Below are 18,477 nucleotides of genomic sequence, written 5' to 3' on the forward strand. Positions count from 1 at the left end.
TCTAGAGCTGCACCCTGCTGTGTTTCTGCACTAATGTTGTAACACAAAGGATGCAAAGATTAAAGCGCTATCAAGGTTTATTAGAGTGGAAGCCCCCCCTCTTTCCCCCACACACCTTATTGCTCATACTGTTGATTCCCACAGCCAATGTAGAAGACAAAAGCTGGGGTTGAGTTATCTACAGCGCTGCTTGTGAAATGCACCTCATAGCAGCAGGGATACCTTGATAGCGTTTATCTCTCCCTGCACCACTGACTCTTGATTTTTATTTTCTGGGTGTTGCCCTCCACTGAGAAGATGAGGTTCTTTAAGGAACTAACGGCTAATTACTTTACAGGAAGTACTTCCAGGGTGGCTATTAACAAGGCAATCTAAGCTTGAACTTCAACTAAACACTTGCATTTTTCTGCTATGTTTGTGTGTGTGTGTGTGTGTGTGTGTGTGTGTGTGTGTGTGTGTGTGTGTGTGTGTGTGTGTGTGTGTGTGTGTGTGTGTGTGTGTGTGTGTGGCTGAGAAGCTTCTTTTTAACCCACATAGCTGCTCTCTTTCAGATCCTGTACTAATTACACGTCACCACTCTGAGACCTAACACTGATTGCCTTAATCATGCTTTAACATCAGATTTAACACTCTAACCATAGGAAATAGGACTAGGACATAGGACTAACTGTTCAAACCCTTATTTTTCTTCCTCCTCCAGTGCTCGGAAGCGGCCGATCCCATATTACCGGCCCAGTCCTTCATCTTCCAGCTACGACAGCAGCCCGTCACGATCCAGCCGCAGCTACAGCAGCTACAGCCGCAGCAGAAGTCACAGCAGGAGCCACAGCAGGAGCCGGAGCCAGAGCTGGAGCCGCAGCCACAGCTGGAGTCGCAGCCAAAGCCGGAGCTGGAGTCGCAGCAGGAGCCGCTCCCGCAGCCACCACAGTTATTACAGCCGCAGCAGCTATGACAGCCCGGGGTTCTGATGGCAACCAGCAGAACGAGAATGAAAAAAGGAGAAAAAAGGAAAGAAAAAAAAAAGGGAACAAAAGAAGGAGAAGTGCTGTTAAACCTGCTGCACTCCGGTAGATTCATTACGTATCCTTAGCAAGTCCTCAGCAGAAGCCGCACAGCTGTACAGACCGGGATCCAAACTCCTTCACCATGGACCATTCTATCTCTAACACAGAGCCTGGATCAAAGAGAGGAAAATGTATTTTGATATAGCACAATACCATGATATTGGCAGTCACTGTTCATGTCTTCTCACACATTCAAGGAAAGGTTTTTTCTTTTTTACGTGTCTAAAATGAATTGGCTGAGCCCAAAGAACAAATGTATGTTAGCACTTTCCGTCTCATCTTCCACACAGCTACCAAAAATACATTCAATAACAGTTAACAACAGTTATAAGTATATATATATATATATATATATATATATATAGATATATATCAAATATATCCTGAAAAGAGGGGCTGAGTAGAAGACGAAAAGAAGGCAGACACATCGAAATCACACAGCTTACTGTACATTTCAAAGAATCACTTTTTCTCTCATCAGCCCCAAAGACTTCCGGTTCACACAGATCAACAAAAAGAGAACAAAAGAGAAGTCAGAGGATGAATCAGGAAAAGAAATAAAAATAACTTTTTTTTTGTTTTTTTAGGAGAAAACTGTATTGCATAGATTTGTCTGTACAGATGTAAACTCTCTTAAGTTTGGCTTTGTAAACTATGCACTGTATATTCCATATAGTTTGAATAGGTATGTTCAGCATGATGCATCAGGGGACCTGATGGAAATGAGATGTGCCAGCAGGGTGAATCTGCCCTGCCCCTTCCCCCTGACCTTTGCAAACAGAGGTGAATGAAACGGGGAGGGGGGGGGGCTGTATGTGTTACATACTTTTACTCTCTTCCCTGTTTAAGTAATTACGTTTGTTATGCTAATCATGTGCGAGACTGTGTGAGTGTGTGTATGTGTGTGTGAGTTTGAACCTCCTTTGCAAAGATCAATGAGGTAATGATTTACATGAGCTGCTGTATGGTACCGTACTGCAAAAAGTCTCCATGCACATTTGTGAGTTGATCTCAGCTATTTATGAAACTCGCTGTATTTATTCATTTATTTATTAGGTTATTTATTGTTTAATATATTTATCATTTTGCTGTGAAGCAGTTGGATCATGGTTTGGAGATGGGTTTGCTGCAGATGTGAGAAAAGTACTGTAAAGCTCCAAGTTATGATACAGAATCGGTTTCTTGTTATCAGATCAACAAGCAGTGCACAGATTCACTGCTATGTGTTTAAGGAGCTCTGATTTTTGAGTCGGTTGAACTGAGCATTCACCCACAGTTACTCCCATGACTGCCATTATCGCGTCCCCAGCCGATATAATGACTCATGGTAACGCGGGGCTGCTGTGGCTCTGTCTGTGCCGAGGGAGGAAGATGACTCGGCCTGAAGCAGCCTGAAGAATCAATTACTCTGCTCTACTGTACATTTCCAGTCACTCCATATTTCAATCCCTTGTATAATTGGCCATACAATTCTAGCAGAGGTCTCCCCAGTTGCTGGCTACAAAAGATAATGAGCGATGGCTTGGCAGGCACGGCAGCAGGCTGTGTCTGCACCTCCATGAGGGTGGTTAACAAACAGGTGATACAATCAGGGATCAGCCTAAGTCTTCCTTACCATTCACCCGGTCTCATGACATGCATTTCCAGTGTAACCACACTTATCCCAGCTGTGATGCTCTGCAGCCTGACCATTTATTCCAAGTATAACATTGCCCCTTTGATTCTACAAATCATTCTTTGTATTGTACAAGTTATTATACCTGACAATAAACAGAAACAAATGGGGAAATGATCCAGTTTTTGAGTTCTTCTCTCTGCCTTCAGGTGCAGTCAGCGATAACTTGTTGGTGCTGTGTATGTATCTTCCTACAGATGGCACTGATGAGAACCTTGACCAAAAACATGAAGCCTCTCTCTATTAAGTAGGCTAGAATGTTCTCCAACTGGGGCTGAGAGGAAGATATGGCTTATTTTAGAGGCAGATCTCACATCCTGTGCTGTAACTTTGAGGGATTAGATTTCTTACACTGAGACCTGAGCTATATTTTCCAGAAATACTTACTTTGCCATATATATCAAATAAATTAACATAACCTCCATTTCCGTCTGAACACTTCCTCGAGATTTCTCAGTTACTATCACTGTTGTAGCTGAACTGTCAGTTTATGTTAGTTTTTTTCTTCTTCTCTGTCTGTGTAACACTGTGAGAGATAGAGGCATGTCCCTGTGACACCTGCTCACTTTGTGTCAGAAGTGTACAGCTCAATAGGACACCTTTCACAGCAGACACTTTAAGTGTCACAGCAGCAAAGTCCACTGGTCGATAGTTATTAAATTAACAGTGGCACACTTCCATCAAGACTGCCAGTAAACTGTGACAATGAGCAGCATGGACCAGACCACGACCAGTAAGACCAACTCAGCTAAATTAGCTGATTTTAATGTTCTAGTATCAGGTAAATGTTAAGAGGTAGGAACGTTTCTGCTGGGTTGTTGTGTGTGCGTGTGTGGGGGGGGGTGAAAAATAATAAAGGACACTCATTTTTCAAGGTTTCGGCATCGGTGCCAGGCTAAAGGTCAGCCATAGAGGAGCTGCGTGAAAAGAGACGTGACGTCATGAGTCAGTTTCAAGTCACCCGCTGTTGTTTAGAGAGCTCTCTCTGAGCAGTGAGCAGGCCTGAGCAGTGAGCTAATAAAAGTGATCAGGACCTGTGACACTTGCTGCTGCGAGCGGACTAAACACAAAGAAACCATGCTACCTAAAGAGTTCCCACAAAGACCGTGGGCCATGGTTGGAAATGATCTGTTCCAGATAGAGACTAAACAGTACCTGGTCATTGTGGATTCTTTCAACTACTTCATGTGGAAAGTAAAAGTCATGATGATTTAGCGGTCATTAAAATGTATTCAGAATTTGGAAACTGGCGATTAATGTCATAAATCATGACATACTACTCCCCCCCTAGATAAACTGCCTTCATAGTTTAAAAATATGTGTACTAGTATTAGTAATACTGGCCGTGTATTTACTTGGTTTTGGATTGATACCAAAATTGCAGTATCACGCGGCACTAGCATCCAGTAAACAATGAAAGACTGTCAGGTTAACAGAAGACTTGAGACACTACAGCTTGTTAATTCCCCATTTGTGACAAAGAAATATGAATAGGCAGGTGTGAACATGGTGGATTTTCCTCCAGTTTTAATCCAGTCAAGTCATTTGGCTTCATGTACCAAACTGATATTCTACTATGTATTTCATTCAGGGCTGAATGGGTTCATAGCGCAACATAGCGTTGTTAAGAATAGCATGTTAGCTTGTAAGTAGACGGACAGAAGCCTCCCAGATTCTTCTGGCTCTTTGAGATGCACAGGGAGAGGAGAAGGGGGTTTACACACAGCACTCAGTGCCTAGGGCAACTGTTACATGGGAGGGTCTTCCTGTTGGATTCCATTCCAGTGCTACTTCCGCTATAAATAGATATTCTAGTGCTTTCGTAAAACATTCTGGAGGCATGAGGTATGGGGCTTGAGTCTGAAGGGAGGGTTCTGTTGATAAGGGGTGGTGTCATTGTGTATAAAAGCTCTCAGCTGAGAGGCAGACAGCACATTAAGAAAACACTTCCAGAGAGGCCAAGGGGCTCTTGATCTGCACACAGCAACACTCCTCTGAAGCTTAGAAGAAATTCCCAGATCATCATGGCTGAGAGACGTATTCCTTTCACCTTGCTCCGCACTCCGAGCTGGGACCCATTTCGTGACTGGCACCAGAGCAGCCGTATCTTTGACCAGACCTTCGGTATGCCCGCCCTGCCCGAGGACATCGCAGCATTTCCCAGCACCCACTGGCCAGGGTACCTGAGGCCATCCATCCTGGCTCCAGAACTAATGACACCGCATGCTCCCTTGATGTATCCAACCCACATGATGGCTCAGCAGGCTCAGGCTCGGGCCCTGTCCCGCCAGCTGAGCAGCGGCATTTCCGAGATCAAGCAGACCCAAGACAGCTGGAAGGTATCGCTGGATGTGAACCACTTCTCACCTGAGGACTTGATGGTGAAGACAAAAGATGGCGTGGTGGAAATCTCGGGTGAGCACTTATTTGATTTCTGTCGCTCTCCTTATTGAATGATTGAAAGGGCATAGTGTTTTATGTCCTGAAACCTAAGGTGTCATTTTCCTGTATGATGTTCCTTGAGTGACACACTTTAGACAGCTGTACTGGTTGATATGCACACTGTCTCACTTTAGTTTTCTTAAGTGCCTCTTTTTCTTCTGTAAAACAAAAACTGATAGAACTGAACAAAGCATGAGGTAGTTACATAGTTACATAACATATTGAGACAATAGAGTAATGTGTTCAGGGACTTGGGAGGGTCAGGGGGTTTTGACTCTAAGCCCACTGGACGCAAAACAAGACACAGTTCAAAATGTGGGAGTTGACTTTTAAAGACGCTCAGGCATGAAAACAATGTTAAAACAGCCTCACTGTCCATCCAGGACGGGCAGGAGCAAAGCAGACCTGAAGAAAGTGTGGAACTGATCAGATAGCAGCTTAGTTCTCTGAAGCCCTGGGCTCTCTTTTCTCTGAGTGAATCTCAGCCTCACTGCCTGCTATTTCACAAAGGATCCCATTCTCAGAGCTGGGGATTTAGCTGCAGCTTAGCCAGTATGTCCACTACTTTAAAAGGACTGCTGGATCTTGTCCAGGTCCAGTGTTCAGTCCCCGACTGTACCCAACATCTCCCAGCTCAGAGACTGAACCTCATCAGAAACACCAAGATAAACAAAGCACGAAATTCAATCCAAGTGGAATTTGCCACCCCATGTTCCACCCCATGTATCACCAGTGACCCAGGATGATATTTTAAACACAACAGTGTAATGAAGAGTTTTGTAAACACACCAAAGTGCAACCTCTCCACAGCTGTCGGTCAAAACTAATGACCCTTCGTTTAGCTGTTGAAAAAGTGTGTGTTACACAATCAATTTGGTCCAGTTGAAAAGCGGACAGCTCTCTCTGGACCGCAACCTTTATCGGTTCGTTGTAACAACAAACATATTACAGTATTCAGAGGCAGAATGAAGGGCAGCAACTTCATAGCAGGGCATCTGAGATACAAGAGGCTGATTAAGTCTGGTGAGGTGTGGTTCAGTAGCACTGAACTGCATGAGTTTTAGAGTTAACATAACATACAGGGAGTGCAGAATTATTAGGCAAGTTGTATTTTTGAGGAATAATTTTATTATTGAACAACAACCATGTTCTCAATGAACCCAAAAAACTCATTAATATCAAAGCTGAATGTTTTTGGAAGTAGTTTTTAGTTTGTTTTTGGTTTTAGCTATTTTAGGGGGATATCTGTGTGTGCAGGTGACTATTACTGTGCATAATTATTAGGCAACTTAACAAAAAACAAATATATACCCATTTCAATTATTTATTTTTTACCAGTGAAACCAATATAACATCTCCACATTCACAAATATACATTTCTGACATTCAAAAACAAAACAAAAACAAATCAGCGACCAATATAGCCACCTTTCTTTGCAAGGACACTCAAAAGCCTGCCATCCATGGATTCTGTCAGTGTTTTGATCTGTTCACCATCAACATTGCGTGCAGCAGCAACCACAGCCTCCCAGACACTGTTCAGAGAGGTGTACTGTTTTCCCTCCTTGTAAATCTCACATTTGATGATGGACCACAGGTTCTCAATGGGGTTCAGATCAGGTGAACAAGGTGGCCATGTCATTAGTTTTTCTTCTTTTATACCCTTTCTTGCCAGCCACGCTGTGGAGTACTTGGACGCGTGTGATGGAGCATTGTCCTGCATGAAAATCATGTTTTTCTTGAAGGATGCAGACTTCTTCCTGTACCACTGCTTGAAGAAGGTGTCTTCCAGAAACTGGCAGTAGGACTGGGAGTTGAGCCTGACTCCATCCTCAACCTGAAAAGGCCCCACAAGCTCATCTTTGATGATACCAGCCCAAACCAGTACTCCACCTCCACCTTGCTGGCATCTGAGTCGGACTGGAGCTCTCTGCCCTTTACCAATCCAGCCACAGGCCCATCAAGACTCACTCTCATTTCATCAGTCCATAAAACCTTAGAAAAACCAGTCTTGAGATATTTCTCGGCCCAGTCTTGACGTTTCAGCTTGTGTGTCTTGTTCAGTGGTGGTCGTCTTTCAGCCTTTCTTACCTTGGCCATGTCTCTGAGTATTGCACACCTTGTGCTTTTGGGCACTCCAGTGATGTTGCAGCTCTGAAATATGGCCAAACTGGTGGCAAGTGGCATCTTGGCAGCTGCACGCTTGACTTTTCTCAGTTCATGGGCAGTTATTTTGCGCCTTAGTTTTTCCACACGCTTCTTGCGACCCTGTTGACTATTTTGAATGAAACGTTTGATTGTTCGATGATCACGCTTCAGAAGCTTTGCAATTTTGAGACTGCTGCATCCCTCTGCAAGATATCTCACTATTTTTGACTTTTCTGAGCCTGTCAAGTCCTTCTTTTGATCCATTTTGCCAAAGGAAAGGAAGTTGCCTAATAATTATGCACACCTGATATAGGGTGTTGATGTCATTAGACCACACCCCTTCTCATTACAAAGATGCACATCACCTAATATGCTTAATTGGTAGTAGGCTTTCGAGCCTATACAGCTTGGAGTAAGACAACATGCATGAAGAGGATGATGTGGACAAAATACTCATTTGCCTAATAATTCTGCACTCCCTGTATATGCAAATTAAAACTCTGAAAAAATCATTTATGAAACATTTTAGAAATCTATGAATACATGTATGTATATCCTTAGTGCTTTACAGCTTTTCTTGATTGCTGTCATGCAGCAGACAACTCACACAAGCCTAACAGACGCACTGATGGTCAAAGTGACACATTTTGTTTATGCCTCCAAAAGCTAATTTTGCCTTCAAAACAACACAATTTGCAAACAAGTATATGAGCTTTTCTAATCAATCATTGCCCGCCAGCTGAGCAGCGGACAACAAAATACAAAATGCAGTGCTTAGTGGGATCAAGAATCAAAAATGCTTTGATGCAAACTGGCTGAAAACTGAGATACTGTACATATTACAGAAAATACATATATTCAAAATGAATACAGTAAACCAAAATAAAATCTATTACAGTATAAGAAACAGCCACTATTGATACTCAGTCCCTTCTGTCTTGACGAGTTGGCCACAAGGCTTCATCCACATCAGACTCAAAATTCTTTCTTACAATACACCGAGGAAAAAAAAACAAACATAAAAAAAAAAAACCTTCTTTCATGCCGTATCCAACCTTGACAGTCCTTCTCACCTATTTCTTGGGCTGCAGCAGTCATTGCATTCAGAAAGGGTATCTGCTCATAGGGATGGTGATAATAAACTCCTCTAACGGATTCACAAAAAAAAATGGGGCACATGCTAGGAGGAAATGCATCATTATATGTGGGTGTATTGTAAACCACTCATTGGTGCAACGCCACATTATCCTAGATAATGGCGAAGAGCGGCATGACAGTCCTCAACAGCCCTCTCTCCTCAGGCTGGATCAGCCTCTCATGAAGTGTATTCAGGAATGTTATGAGTCGTTCGGTGTTGGATGGGTGAATGGTGGGGATATAGCATAGGACACCATCATTGGAGATGGCAGCACACGTGGGTATGTTGGCACCCCTCTGTCCTGGAACTCTGAAAGTGGCCCTGTATCCAGTGAGGTTCCTTCCACAACTCCTGACTTTACAGGAGCCGACTTCATCAGCATAAATGAAGACATGATGTGCTCCCTCAGCTTCAAGCTACATTCTTCTCTAAGTAAAACAAAATTACAATGAAAAGTGACTCCAGTTGACTCTAACTGCATGATATAACAAGGTATTACAGCATCTGGCCTCCTTCACAACTTCTGAGTTCCTTTGAAATGGAACTCTGTAGAGCTGCTTCATGGCCATATGGTTGCTTTTTAAGACATGGTTAATGGTGTTCAGGCCCACGTTGTTGAGGTTCCTGATCTGCAATCACTGCTGCCCTGATTACGCAAATCAGGGCAGCAGTGACAATTGTCACTCTTCCACCAGAGAACGGCAGTTCTATAAAGAATACATGTAATGGGTTTGAGGAAACAATTACATGAAGTATATTGCTGAAGATATTACTGCACAGCAACATTACAGTGTTTCTGTTTAAACCGGTTGTACTCTTTGTCCAGCCTCTTTAAGTGAAAAGCCATGAATGCCTTTCCAACTACACCTCCACCTCACACACAGACGTCTCTTCCTTGGACCCCTCTACCAGTTACTCACTCTCATCTGCCTTAGACCTCCTCCATCCATGCTAGTAAAGAACAACACAGGTGTGCACCTTTGAAGGCCTGCAGACAGAAATAAACTAAACCAACTTGGGGGAAAAAAAACCCTCAACAACCATTCATCTCCAGGTTTAGTTATCACAGCCCAGTTTTAAAAATAGAAACAGAATGCTTATTATTAACTTTCAGAGGTGATGGAAGATGCCTGTAGTCTTTGTGCTAAGCATAAGAGCAATCTCTGGATCACATAAATAAATGCTTTGAAAAAGCACAAAGTCCAAATCAGATTATGGCTGGACTCCATAAAAGTAACTGTGCACCAGTAAGAAATACTTTATACAATCCAATTTATTATTTTCATTAGGTGCTAAAGTAGAGTGCATAAATTAAGGCTTAGATTAGTGGAATGAAGTCTGTATGCACTGTTCCGCCCAACAGGTTTATTTTACTATGGTAAACAAGATGTCTTCTTGCACTGCTCCTTATAGCAAAAATATCTTTCAGTCTAGCTTAAAGTACATTGTCTGTGTCCACAGGTAAGCACGAGGAGAGGAAAGATGAGCATGGTTTTGTGTCCAGAAGTTTCACCAGGAAGTACACGTGAGTTTGTCTTTACTTGAGAAAGAATAGAAAGGAATCTTGATTTACTCTTGATCACTTCCTGCCATTAATCAAACTAATTTAAGGAAGATGTGGCCCATGCAGTATGTCAACTACTCACTTGAAGACTTTAGGTTTTAGAAGTACAAATTTTATTGTGGCTGACTGTTATTGCCTTTGGTGTTCGTCCTCTAAATTGGATTTGATTTATTCATAAGTGTGATTAATTTTTCTAAAATCGTGACTCTGATACTGTGAGTCTCTTTAGTTCATGGGCTGATCTGTTCTGGCTGGCGGGCTGCTGATAGCTAAATTTCATGCTCTGAAAAGTAGCAGCAGCCTTCAAGCGGTTCATCCCTTCTTGAGTCTTGGTAGACTTTAGCTTCATAGGGCTCTGCTGCCATCTAGGGGCCATAGAGTAACACACACTAAGCTGCAACTGAACTTTACTCGTTTTACTAAACGCTTTGGTCCTGTTAGTTTTTGACTAAATTGTAGCACTGATCCTTTTCTCACTAAGAAGCAAGGTTTTGTTTTGTTTTCTTCTGATTTCTGACCTAATTGTGTCGTATTCCTCCCTCGCAGCCTCCCCCCTTCAGCTGATGTTGAGAAGGTGACCTCTGCCCTTTCTCCTGAAGGCGTGCTGACCGTGGAGGCTCCTTTGATCAAACCGGCCATTGAGCACTCAGAAACCACGATACCCGTCAATGTCGAAAGCAACGGCGGTGTGGTGAAGAAGTAGTAAGAAAATGGGCACCATTTCCTTCCACCTGTCCTCCTCCACATACACACATTCAAATAGATGTGTGTATGTGTGTGTGTGGGAGGAGGAGGAAAAGGACGGGGGATATTCCGCTTGTAGTGAGGAAAAGCATCAGCTTACCGCTCTTCATAAACAGAGCTCGTTCACATGCCAAGCAGAGGAGAGCGAAGGATTGCCCTAGCTCTTCCCTCTCAACTCCATCTCTGGTAATGAGCCTACCCCAGCACAGCACACTGTGTAAACGTATCTGCACCAGTGCCATGTGCGTGCTCTTTCTGCTGTAATTACACTCTTCATCTGAATACGCAGCTTAGCTCAGCTCTCAGCTTCTTGTTTCTTCCCCCCCCCCCCCCCCCCCCCACACCCCTTTATGCTGCCTCTTCAAACATCGAAACAGAATGGAATAGCAGCAAATGTGACAATTATTGGAGGCAGAATGCCTCCAATAATGCACATACTAATCCACATACACACCAAAGCTTTGAGTAAAGAAAGAGGACTGTTTGTGATCTTGCTGTTGTGTGGACTGAAACAGACTGATTAAAGCCATGCAAACAGGAAATAAAAAACACCCAACATATAGAGTCTCTGCTGTTCATTTGTGTTTGAGTTTGTGTTGCTGTTGTGATACCTGATGCCAAACGGTTCATCCTGTGGTCACCAGTAAATGATAAATGGCCTGTATAGCGCTTTACTTAGTCCCTAAGGACCCCAAAGCATTTTACACTGGATTCAGTCATTCACCCAGTCACACACACATTCACACACATTCACACACTGGTGATGGCAAGCTACATTGTAGCCACAGCTGCCCTACAAAGGACTGTAACAATTTGATATTTAACAATAGCGCCCCCATGTGACCGTCTGATCCCTCCACACAGTAACACAGTGGACCAGGTTTCATTAAAATTGTAACACATTTTAGGTGAATAAAACATTACTTCAGCTTTTTTTTGTAGAGTACCCCCATTAGGTCAGTCACTGAAAGATTTAAATTGATAAGGACTTAGTATATTATTCATAATCTGCAGACTGTGACGATATATAAAATTCTTTTTTTTTAATGAATCACAGTAAAGTGAACTTCAGCAGACAGCACCCATATGCCCATATGTATGGAGTCAGAGTAAAAGTGATGTTGCTGTGACCTAGGTGTTATATTTACAGAGAAACGTAGCCATCTTTTTAGCTGTGCATCTGCACTGAAATGTGTCTTAATTCCCAAATTGCATAATTCCATCATACAAAAGTCTCTAATGAATAATTTATTGCCAAATGGATATATAATTGATGGAGATTTGCTCTGTTCTGTTGACTGAACAAGGTCATTTATAACCATTGCACCAGGCTTGTATCCTGCTGTGAAATGAAAATTTACCGAGCCCCCTGAAGTCAAAAAGGCAGTCAGGCATGAAGCTGCATCCATACAGGAAGAAATTCATGTAACGTGCTGACCAGATACCATTGAAAACACTGGTAATGTGAAGTAGACGGGACCCTAGATACATTTTGTTTAGCTTCATAGGCTAATTGCTTACATACAAGTAAAACTTGGCCAACAGAAATGGAAACCAGAACGTATCCCATAGTCCGTAAGTATTTGGACGTTGGCACAGTTGTATTTTTACCCCTGTAGATCACCACTGTGGGGTTTTAAATCAATCAAGATGTGATTGAACTGCAGACTTTTAGCTAGCTTTAATAAAAATAAATAAATGAATGAATAAACTGTAAATATTAATATGGACCTGAATATATTTATAGTGTTTAAATCATAGTATTTGGTGATTGTGATCATGCCATAGTTAACTTTGAAAAACAGATTTTCTTTGACTGCTACAAACAGATTAGTACAGCCACTTCACAGCAAGAAGATTATGATCAGAAACCTCCTGAAATGCTTATTCACTTCTTAAACACTGACAGACAAGCAGTTTATATCTGGTCCCAGAATAGTTTTTGAACAGCTGTGCAAAACCCCACAAATATTAATTATATTACATCAATTAAAAGTGTACTGAATTGACTTTAAGGTTAGTTTGCAGCTTAAATATCTCAATTTAAATATTTACAATTTATATAGAATTTAATTTACTGATAAATCACATTTCATCACAATTTTTAGGGTCTCTGATTTGCATCCATTGTTCTTATATCTCCTTTCACGTGACATTGCCATATATGATGTGATTTGGGGTGAGACACCTTCAGCAAAACCAGTGAGAAAAGTGTCCAAATATGTGATAGAGAAGATTTAAATCACACTACATCTTAAGGGTGTAGACTCGGACATTATCTAAACAGGAAAACTGACACAGCCAGGAGTTTGGAAAAGTGTTCGCTGATGGGCTGCTTCCACTACCAGTCTTACATGCAGTTGTGTTAATGCTCATCTCTTTCCACTTGACTGTGAGTCAATGCAGAGTGAATGAAAGCTGCAGCACTACAACTAGTGACGTACAGAGTATCTAGCGGTTTTCATCACTTCTTTTTCTTCCTCCCTGTCACCTTCCAGTCATCCATGTTGTATGCAAGCTCACTAATGCACATACTAACCCAACTCTTGACTCCAAAGCTGCAGGGGATATCTATTTATAGAACACTGTGCTATGCACTAAGCCTCCAGCGTGCTGTATAATTACACAGATTTGACATCAGACATGAACTGATGTTTCTTTTTCCTATGCTATGGACACCTGCTTATCAGCTGTCTTAATCTTGTAAACTATTTCTATTTATGTTTTCTATATATTTGCATATATCCTCTTTGTATGCAGCAACATATGTCTTTGTATCTGCTACACAATGTTCTTCAACCCACTGAGTATTGCAACTTTCCCCTTCCCCGATTCACCATTTCCTTCCATTTTAAAAAAGGCTGAAATTATCCATCAATCCAGGAGCTATCCAGTTTTTCAACCAGGATAGTGCCCTATGCGAGGATATGAAGAGCTGTTAGCTTCAGGGCCGCTGACTGGACTGACAGGCTGGAGAGGGGACAGAGATGTTATTATATAATGTGTATGACACACATACTGTAAACATATTCAGTGGAGAATCTGTGCAACAAATATTACCAGAACTGTATTTCTGAATACTAACATAGTTTCTGTTAAATGCAGATGCTAGCTCTCTATAAGCCTTCCGCTCTGATAATTAATCTCACCTTATTTGTCCTGACTCCTTCCCCTCACCTCTAACCCAGTCACAGCAGATGGCTCTTCCCCCCTAAGCCTGGTTCTAGTTCTAGGTTTCTTCCTGTTGGAAGGGAGTTTTACTTTTCCACTGTAGCCAAGTACTTGCTTATATGGGATCATCTGATTGTTGGGTTTTTCTTTGTAGTATTATAGGGTCTATTACAAAGTGTCTTGAAGTAATTGTTCTTGTGATTTGGGGCTATATAAATAAAACTGAGATGAGGTGAAATGACCATGTTTGAGGTGCAGCACCCTATTTGTGACCATTTTCACCCAGTGACATCCAGCAATCCCTGTAGACAATAGCATAAAGTCAGCATAAAGTGTAGAATTGAATCTAAGCAGCTTCATCAACTTAAACAAAAAATTATTGTCTGCTACCTTTGATCTAACTGGCCACAAGTATCACAGCCTGCTCTGTACCAGTTCAGCATAGGGCATTGAACTGCCTTGTACTATATTTTCATGCAACTTTTGAATACAACACAAGATTAGTATACTTTGATTACAGGCTGTTTCACACAACTTAAGATAATGTTACATTTATGCTCACTTCTCTTCTGAAACTCAACTTTATTTAGATGTGTAGCATGAACACATCACAGGAATGAAAAGGAAAAGGGGAAGCATTTAGGTTTGGGATGTCATTTTCTTTTTACTAAGGAAGTATGTTCAGGCAGTTACTAGAAGTCTGACTGTCAGACTGCGACACAGTCAAAATGAACTGATTCTGCTGTAAAATGCATGACTATTGAGGTTTTTCCTTTCGTTAATACTGCCATTTAGTTGTGTAAATGTGCATGTTAGAAGTGTGTAGAGGTTTTGTGTTTTTAGATAATCTGTGTAGAGTTTTAGATCCCTCAGTTGAGTGAGTGGTACTGGCTGGGCAATTGGAGGGAAATTGATGGCCCTAAAGCCAGTCTCTACCAGATGCAGGAGAGAAAGTGGTGGTTTTTCGTTTTTGAGAAGTACTGGTCTCATCAAGAGGATCTGAGGATTCAGGAGTGATGGATGGTTAATGGCCAGGAGATGGCAGTAATGCAACAGTTTTGGATGCAAGCTGCCATTAAGCTTGACTGAAGAAGAAGATGCAGGAGAGAGGAGAGGTGAGCTGTGTCACCAGAGCCATGTTATGTTGAGTTTTGTTAATTGAATTGATTTGGGGGAAGTTTTGTTAAGTTATACATTAAATTAAGTTCACTGTAAATAAATTGCTCACCTCTGAAAACCTGAAATGTCTGCATAGTCTGCTTCTCTACCACCTTCCTTGACGTTCGTGCCTGACTACCTCACAGTGGTTACCAAGCATCACTGTTGCTGTTGTCTGTAGCCATCAGCCTCCAGGAACCACACACATCTGGTTAAAGAATATTCATTTTTCCAGTGGTTGCTAGATAATCATGTGATCAGTCATTGATCCTACATTGTCACCATGACTGCATGAAAACATTAACATGATGTGGTTAGTGGTCCATTCTGGTACATTTTAAGCCCTGGTTAGAGCCATCCTTTATAACAAAAAGCCTCTACTTGTTACTGTTAGAAGTGCTGCTAACTATGCTAAAATGTAAATGCTAAGCACATGAGTTTACTATTTTAATATTGTTAGTGTGTGAATATTATTTTAGTAGTAATACAGCTGGATATCATACAGTGGGTAGAATATTTAGAGAAAACAAAGTTTAAACTGGACGAGGAAAAAAAAAGACAAGCACCAATAGGTCACTGGCAGAATTTTTACTGTAGCTTACCAAACCTATAAGACATCAGCTTCATACAACCTACACTAAAAAGGCTGATGACGATAACTCAGTCAGTTATCATCATCACAGATGTGTCCTAATACAATGAGTTCATTATTAAGGCGTACACACTGATATGTTATTATAATAGACATATGGACCAAAGTCCAGCATTGATAAGATACAATCAAGAGTTGCACCCATGGATCACTGTAGGGTTTGGCAGCAATAAATTACTCACAACATGAATATTAGATTTACTGTAGGCCAGCATTAACAGCATAAATCATAAATATTCATGTCAAACAACTTTTCATCTTTTAAATAGCGTAGATCAGTGGTATTAGTGTAACAGCTTTGTCTTTGTAGAGTAAAAAATAAGCATCTAGACTAGTAAAATTTTGGCTCCTCCAATATCTGAGAAAATCTCTGACATAATCTTGAAAAAGAAACCAGTTCATTGCTCCTTTGTGTAGATCATGACAAGACGGGTATATAAATCATTTAATTGGGATGAAGAGTACAATAAAACTCACTCTGCACCCAGCAGTAGTCGTTTCATGCTCTAAATCTAATGTGCATTTCAGCAACAGAAAAAAAAACCCAGACTTGGTTAATGATGATCTACTAAATGAATGATCTTGTCATCAGGTGTGTGGACCTCATATTAGTGCACTGATGAACAGATGTGGTGCTTTTTCTTCTCCATAGCAACAGTGTAGGATTTTGCCAGTGTTGATTGCCTTCTGACAAATTAACACTCACCAGCTGTTTCCAATAATTACCTCTCCCTCCCTACCCGACTGAAGATGTTAATTTGACAAATTGCCATTCTTGATTAGCACTGCTTCCCACACAGACATCGTTGGATTAATGATTAGAGTCTTTTGCAGAGACAGAAGACAGAGAAAGAATGTGATGTTCCAGCCAACTTACCTGCAGGGGGAAAAAAATCCTGGACACAACAATGTTGCATAAATGAGCAGTTTTCTTGTTCACTCAGTGCTTTCTGAATGATTAGAAACTTATACTGACATTGGCATTATGTGTACCAATGTCTGTGGTCTTCTGCTCTTATCAGAATCAGAGAGACTTTATTTATCTCCAAGGGGCAATTAAGATACAACAGAGCAGCATGACGTTAAAGATAAGGACAGGGCATAAACGGGCAATAAGAATGAGATAATAAATACACAGAATGTACAGTATATACAGTTTTAAAATTAAAGTGACTGAATAAGTAAATAAGTAACTGTAAGTGAATAAATTGAATAAAGTGTCTGCAGTATAAAAAAAAAAAAAAAAAAGAGTATAAAGTAGTTTATATTTATGGATGTGGGAAATATCAACCACCACTATCTCTTGTTGGTTGGGACAGCAGCTTGTCTGTCTAGACCTCTAACAGAAGATCTCCCATCGGGACTTGGGGACGTCTAGTCCATATGGATGTTTTTGTAAACTATCCCAGCCACTTCGTAGTATTTCTCATTGTATGCTGTCACAGCTTGAAGGGCCTGTTCTTGTGGTGCCATGATCAGAGCCTCTGCTTCGTCCTTTAAGCGGCCTTTTTAGCCACTGGTAGCATATCTTGATATCTTCTCTTCCTCTGTGTTGATGGCACCTCCTAAGCAGAAGCTTAATTGTGTATGTTGGTTCCCTTTTTTCATCACTGTCTATCTTCACCTGCCCGAGGCATTCTTGAAGTAGCTCATCTTGTGGGGCTATCTTCCTGATGTGTTCTGAATGCTCCATTGTCATCCTGGACTTTGGTTCTAAAACTAACCCTCACTTTTTCTTTTTCCATTGCTCATAGAGCCTCAGGGTGCTGGACTTTGGATATAGACCTCTGTGCATTGTGAGGAGGTTTTGTATCTTGAAATCAGTGGCATCCATGTGGATGGCCGGCCATTCTGTGGCCGGATTATTTTTCCAGCTGGGTAACTGATGACTATTAGGGCCTGTGTTTTAATGGCTTGCATCTTTTTCCTACTGTTCAGCTAGCCTTTCAGCACCCGTATCTGGAAGTATCTGGCTGTGACTGACCTTCGTGCATCTTTATCATGATTCTCAGTGGCCTGTGGGATAGCCAAGTACTTTTGGCTCTCCTGCACATCTGCTATTCTCCCTTCTCACAACTCCACCCCTTCAGTCCAGATCACCTTCCCTCTCTTTTCAACCATTTAACCACACATATCCAGTCCAAATGAAATCCCAATGTCCTCGCTGTAGATCCTGTAGATATGTGTGTATGTGAGTCTATACTCTGGATTATTTGCAGGTCTGATTAGCATGAATTGTCTTTATCTGTAAAATAACTGGATTGATTGGTACAGTTCACATTAGATATCTGTAGTGAAACTAGACAAACACTGAGCAACATGGACTATATCACAAAAAGCCTAAAATCCAAAACAAGTAAATTTGAGAACCTTGAGAACCCAGCCTATAATTGAGGTGTCTCATTGCAGACACACCAACGTCTGTATAAAATCAGACGTTGGTGTGTCTGGGGGGAGACTTCTGCTATGCTGTGTTGTGTTTCAACCAGGATCAGTACCAGTACATCAAATACATTCTTGGAGCTGTATTCTCAGATATGTGTGGGCTACTGCATTATGTAATTTTGTAAAGATGCTGAAGTTTGAAGAGTCATTCATTAATATTATAGGCATATAGGCATCCTCAGAAATTTTCAGAGATATTCTTAAGAGTTTAGAACAAGATGCAACCAGCATCAACTTTTCAACTTTACCGTATTTAAGTGTTGACATTCTAATGAC

The 18,477-nt window shown here is 41.3% G+C and overlaps 2 protein-coding genes across 8 annotated transcripts in view; both read left to right on the forward strand.

Annotated features, from left to right (window-relative positions):
* Positions 1 to 2,856, forward strand: part of srrm3 (serine/arginine repetitive matrix 3) — a 138,449-nt gene extending 135,593 nt beyond the window's left edge. For all 7 annotated transcript variants that reach the window (XM_080307469.1, XM_080307466.1, XM_026180992.2 and 4 more), the window contains one exon: positions 701 to 2,856. In XM_080307469.1, the coding sequence (XP_080163595.1) occupies positions 701 to 968 (268 nt within the window). In that variant the 3' untranslated portion in view covers positions 969 to 2,856. The remainder of the gene's footprint in view (positions 1 to 700) is intronic.
* A 1,677-nt stretch (positions 2,857 to 4,533) lies between these two features.
* hspb1 (heat shock protein, alpha-crystallin-related, 1) lies at positions 4,534 to 11,335 on the forward strand. The gene is made up of 3 exons (XM_026182728.2): positions 4,534 to 5,154; positions 9,929 to 9,992; positions 10,578 to 11,335. Exons 1-3 carry the CDS (start codon positions 4,764 to 4,766, stop codon positions 10,732 to 10,734), a joined length of 612 nt encoding a protein of 203 aa, XP_026038513.1. The 5' UTR covers positions 4,534 to 4,763; the 3' UTR covers positions 10,735 to 11,335.
* Positions 11,336 to 18,477: the final 7,142 nt, after the last annotated feature.

Source organism: Astatotilapia calliptera, chromosome 10 (assembly GCF_964374335.1).
Source record: "Astatotilapia calliptera chromosome 10, fAstCal68.1, whole genome shotgun sequence".
NCBI classification, from domain to species: domain Eukaryota; kingdom Metazoa; phylum Chordata; class Actinopteri; order Cichliformes; family Cichlidae; genus Astatotilapia; species Astatotilapia calliptera.

Excerpts from the sequence above, each read along its gene's own strand:
- hspb1 (XM_026182728.2), top strand. The coding sequence starts at position 4,764 with ATGGCTGAGAGACGTATTCCTTTCACCTTGCTCCGCACTCCGAGCTGG. Across the intron at positions 5,155-9,928 it reads TGGCGTGGTGGAAATCTCGG|GTAAGCACGAGGAGAGGAAA; the intron begins GTGAGCACTTAT and ends CTGTGTCCACAG. Across the intron at positions 9,993-10,577 it reads AGTTTCACCAGGAAGTACAC|CCTCCCCCCTTCAGCTGATG; the intron begins GTGAGTTTGTCT and ends CCTCCCTCGCAG.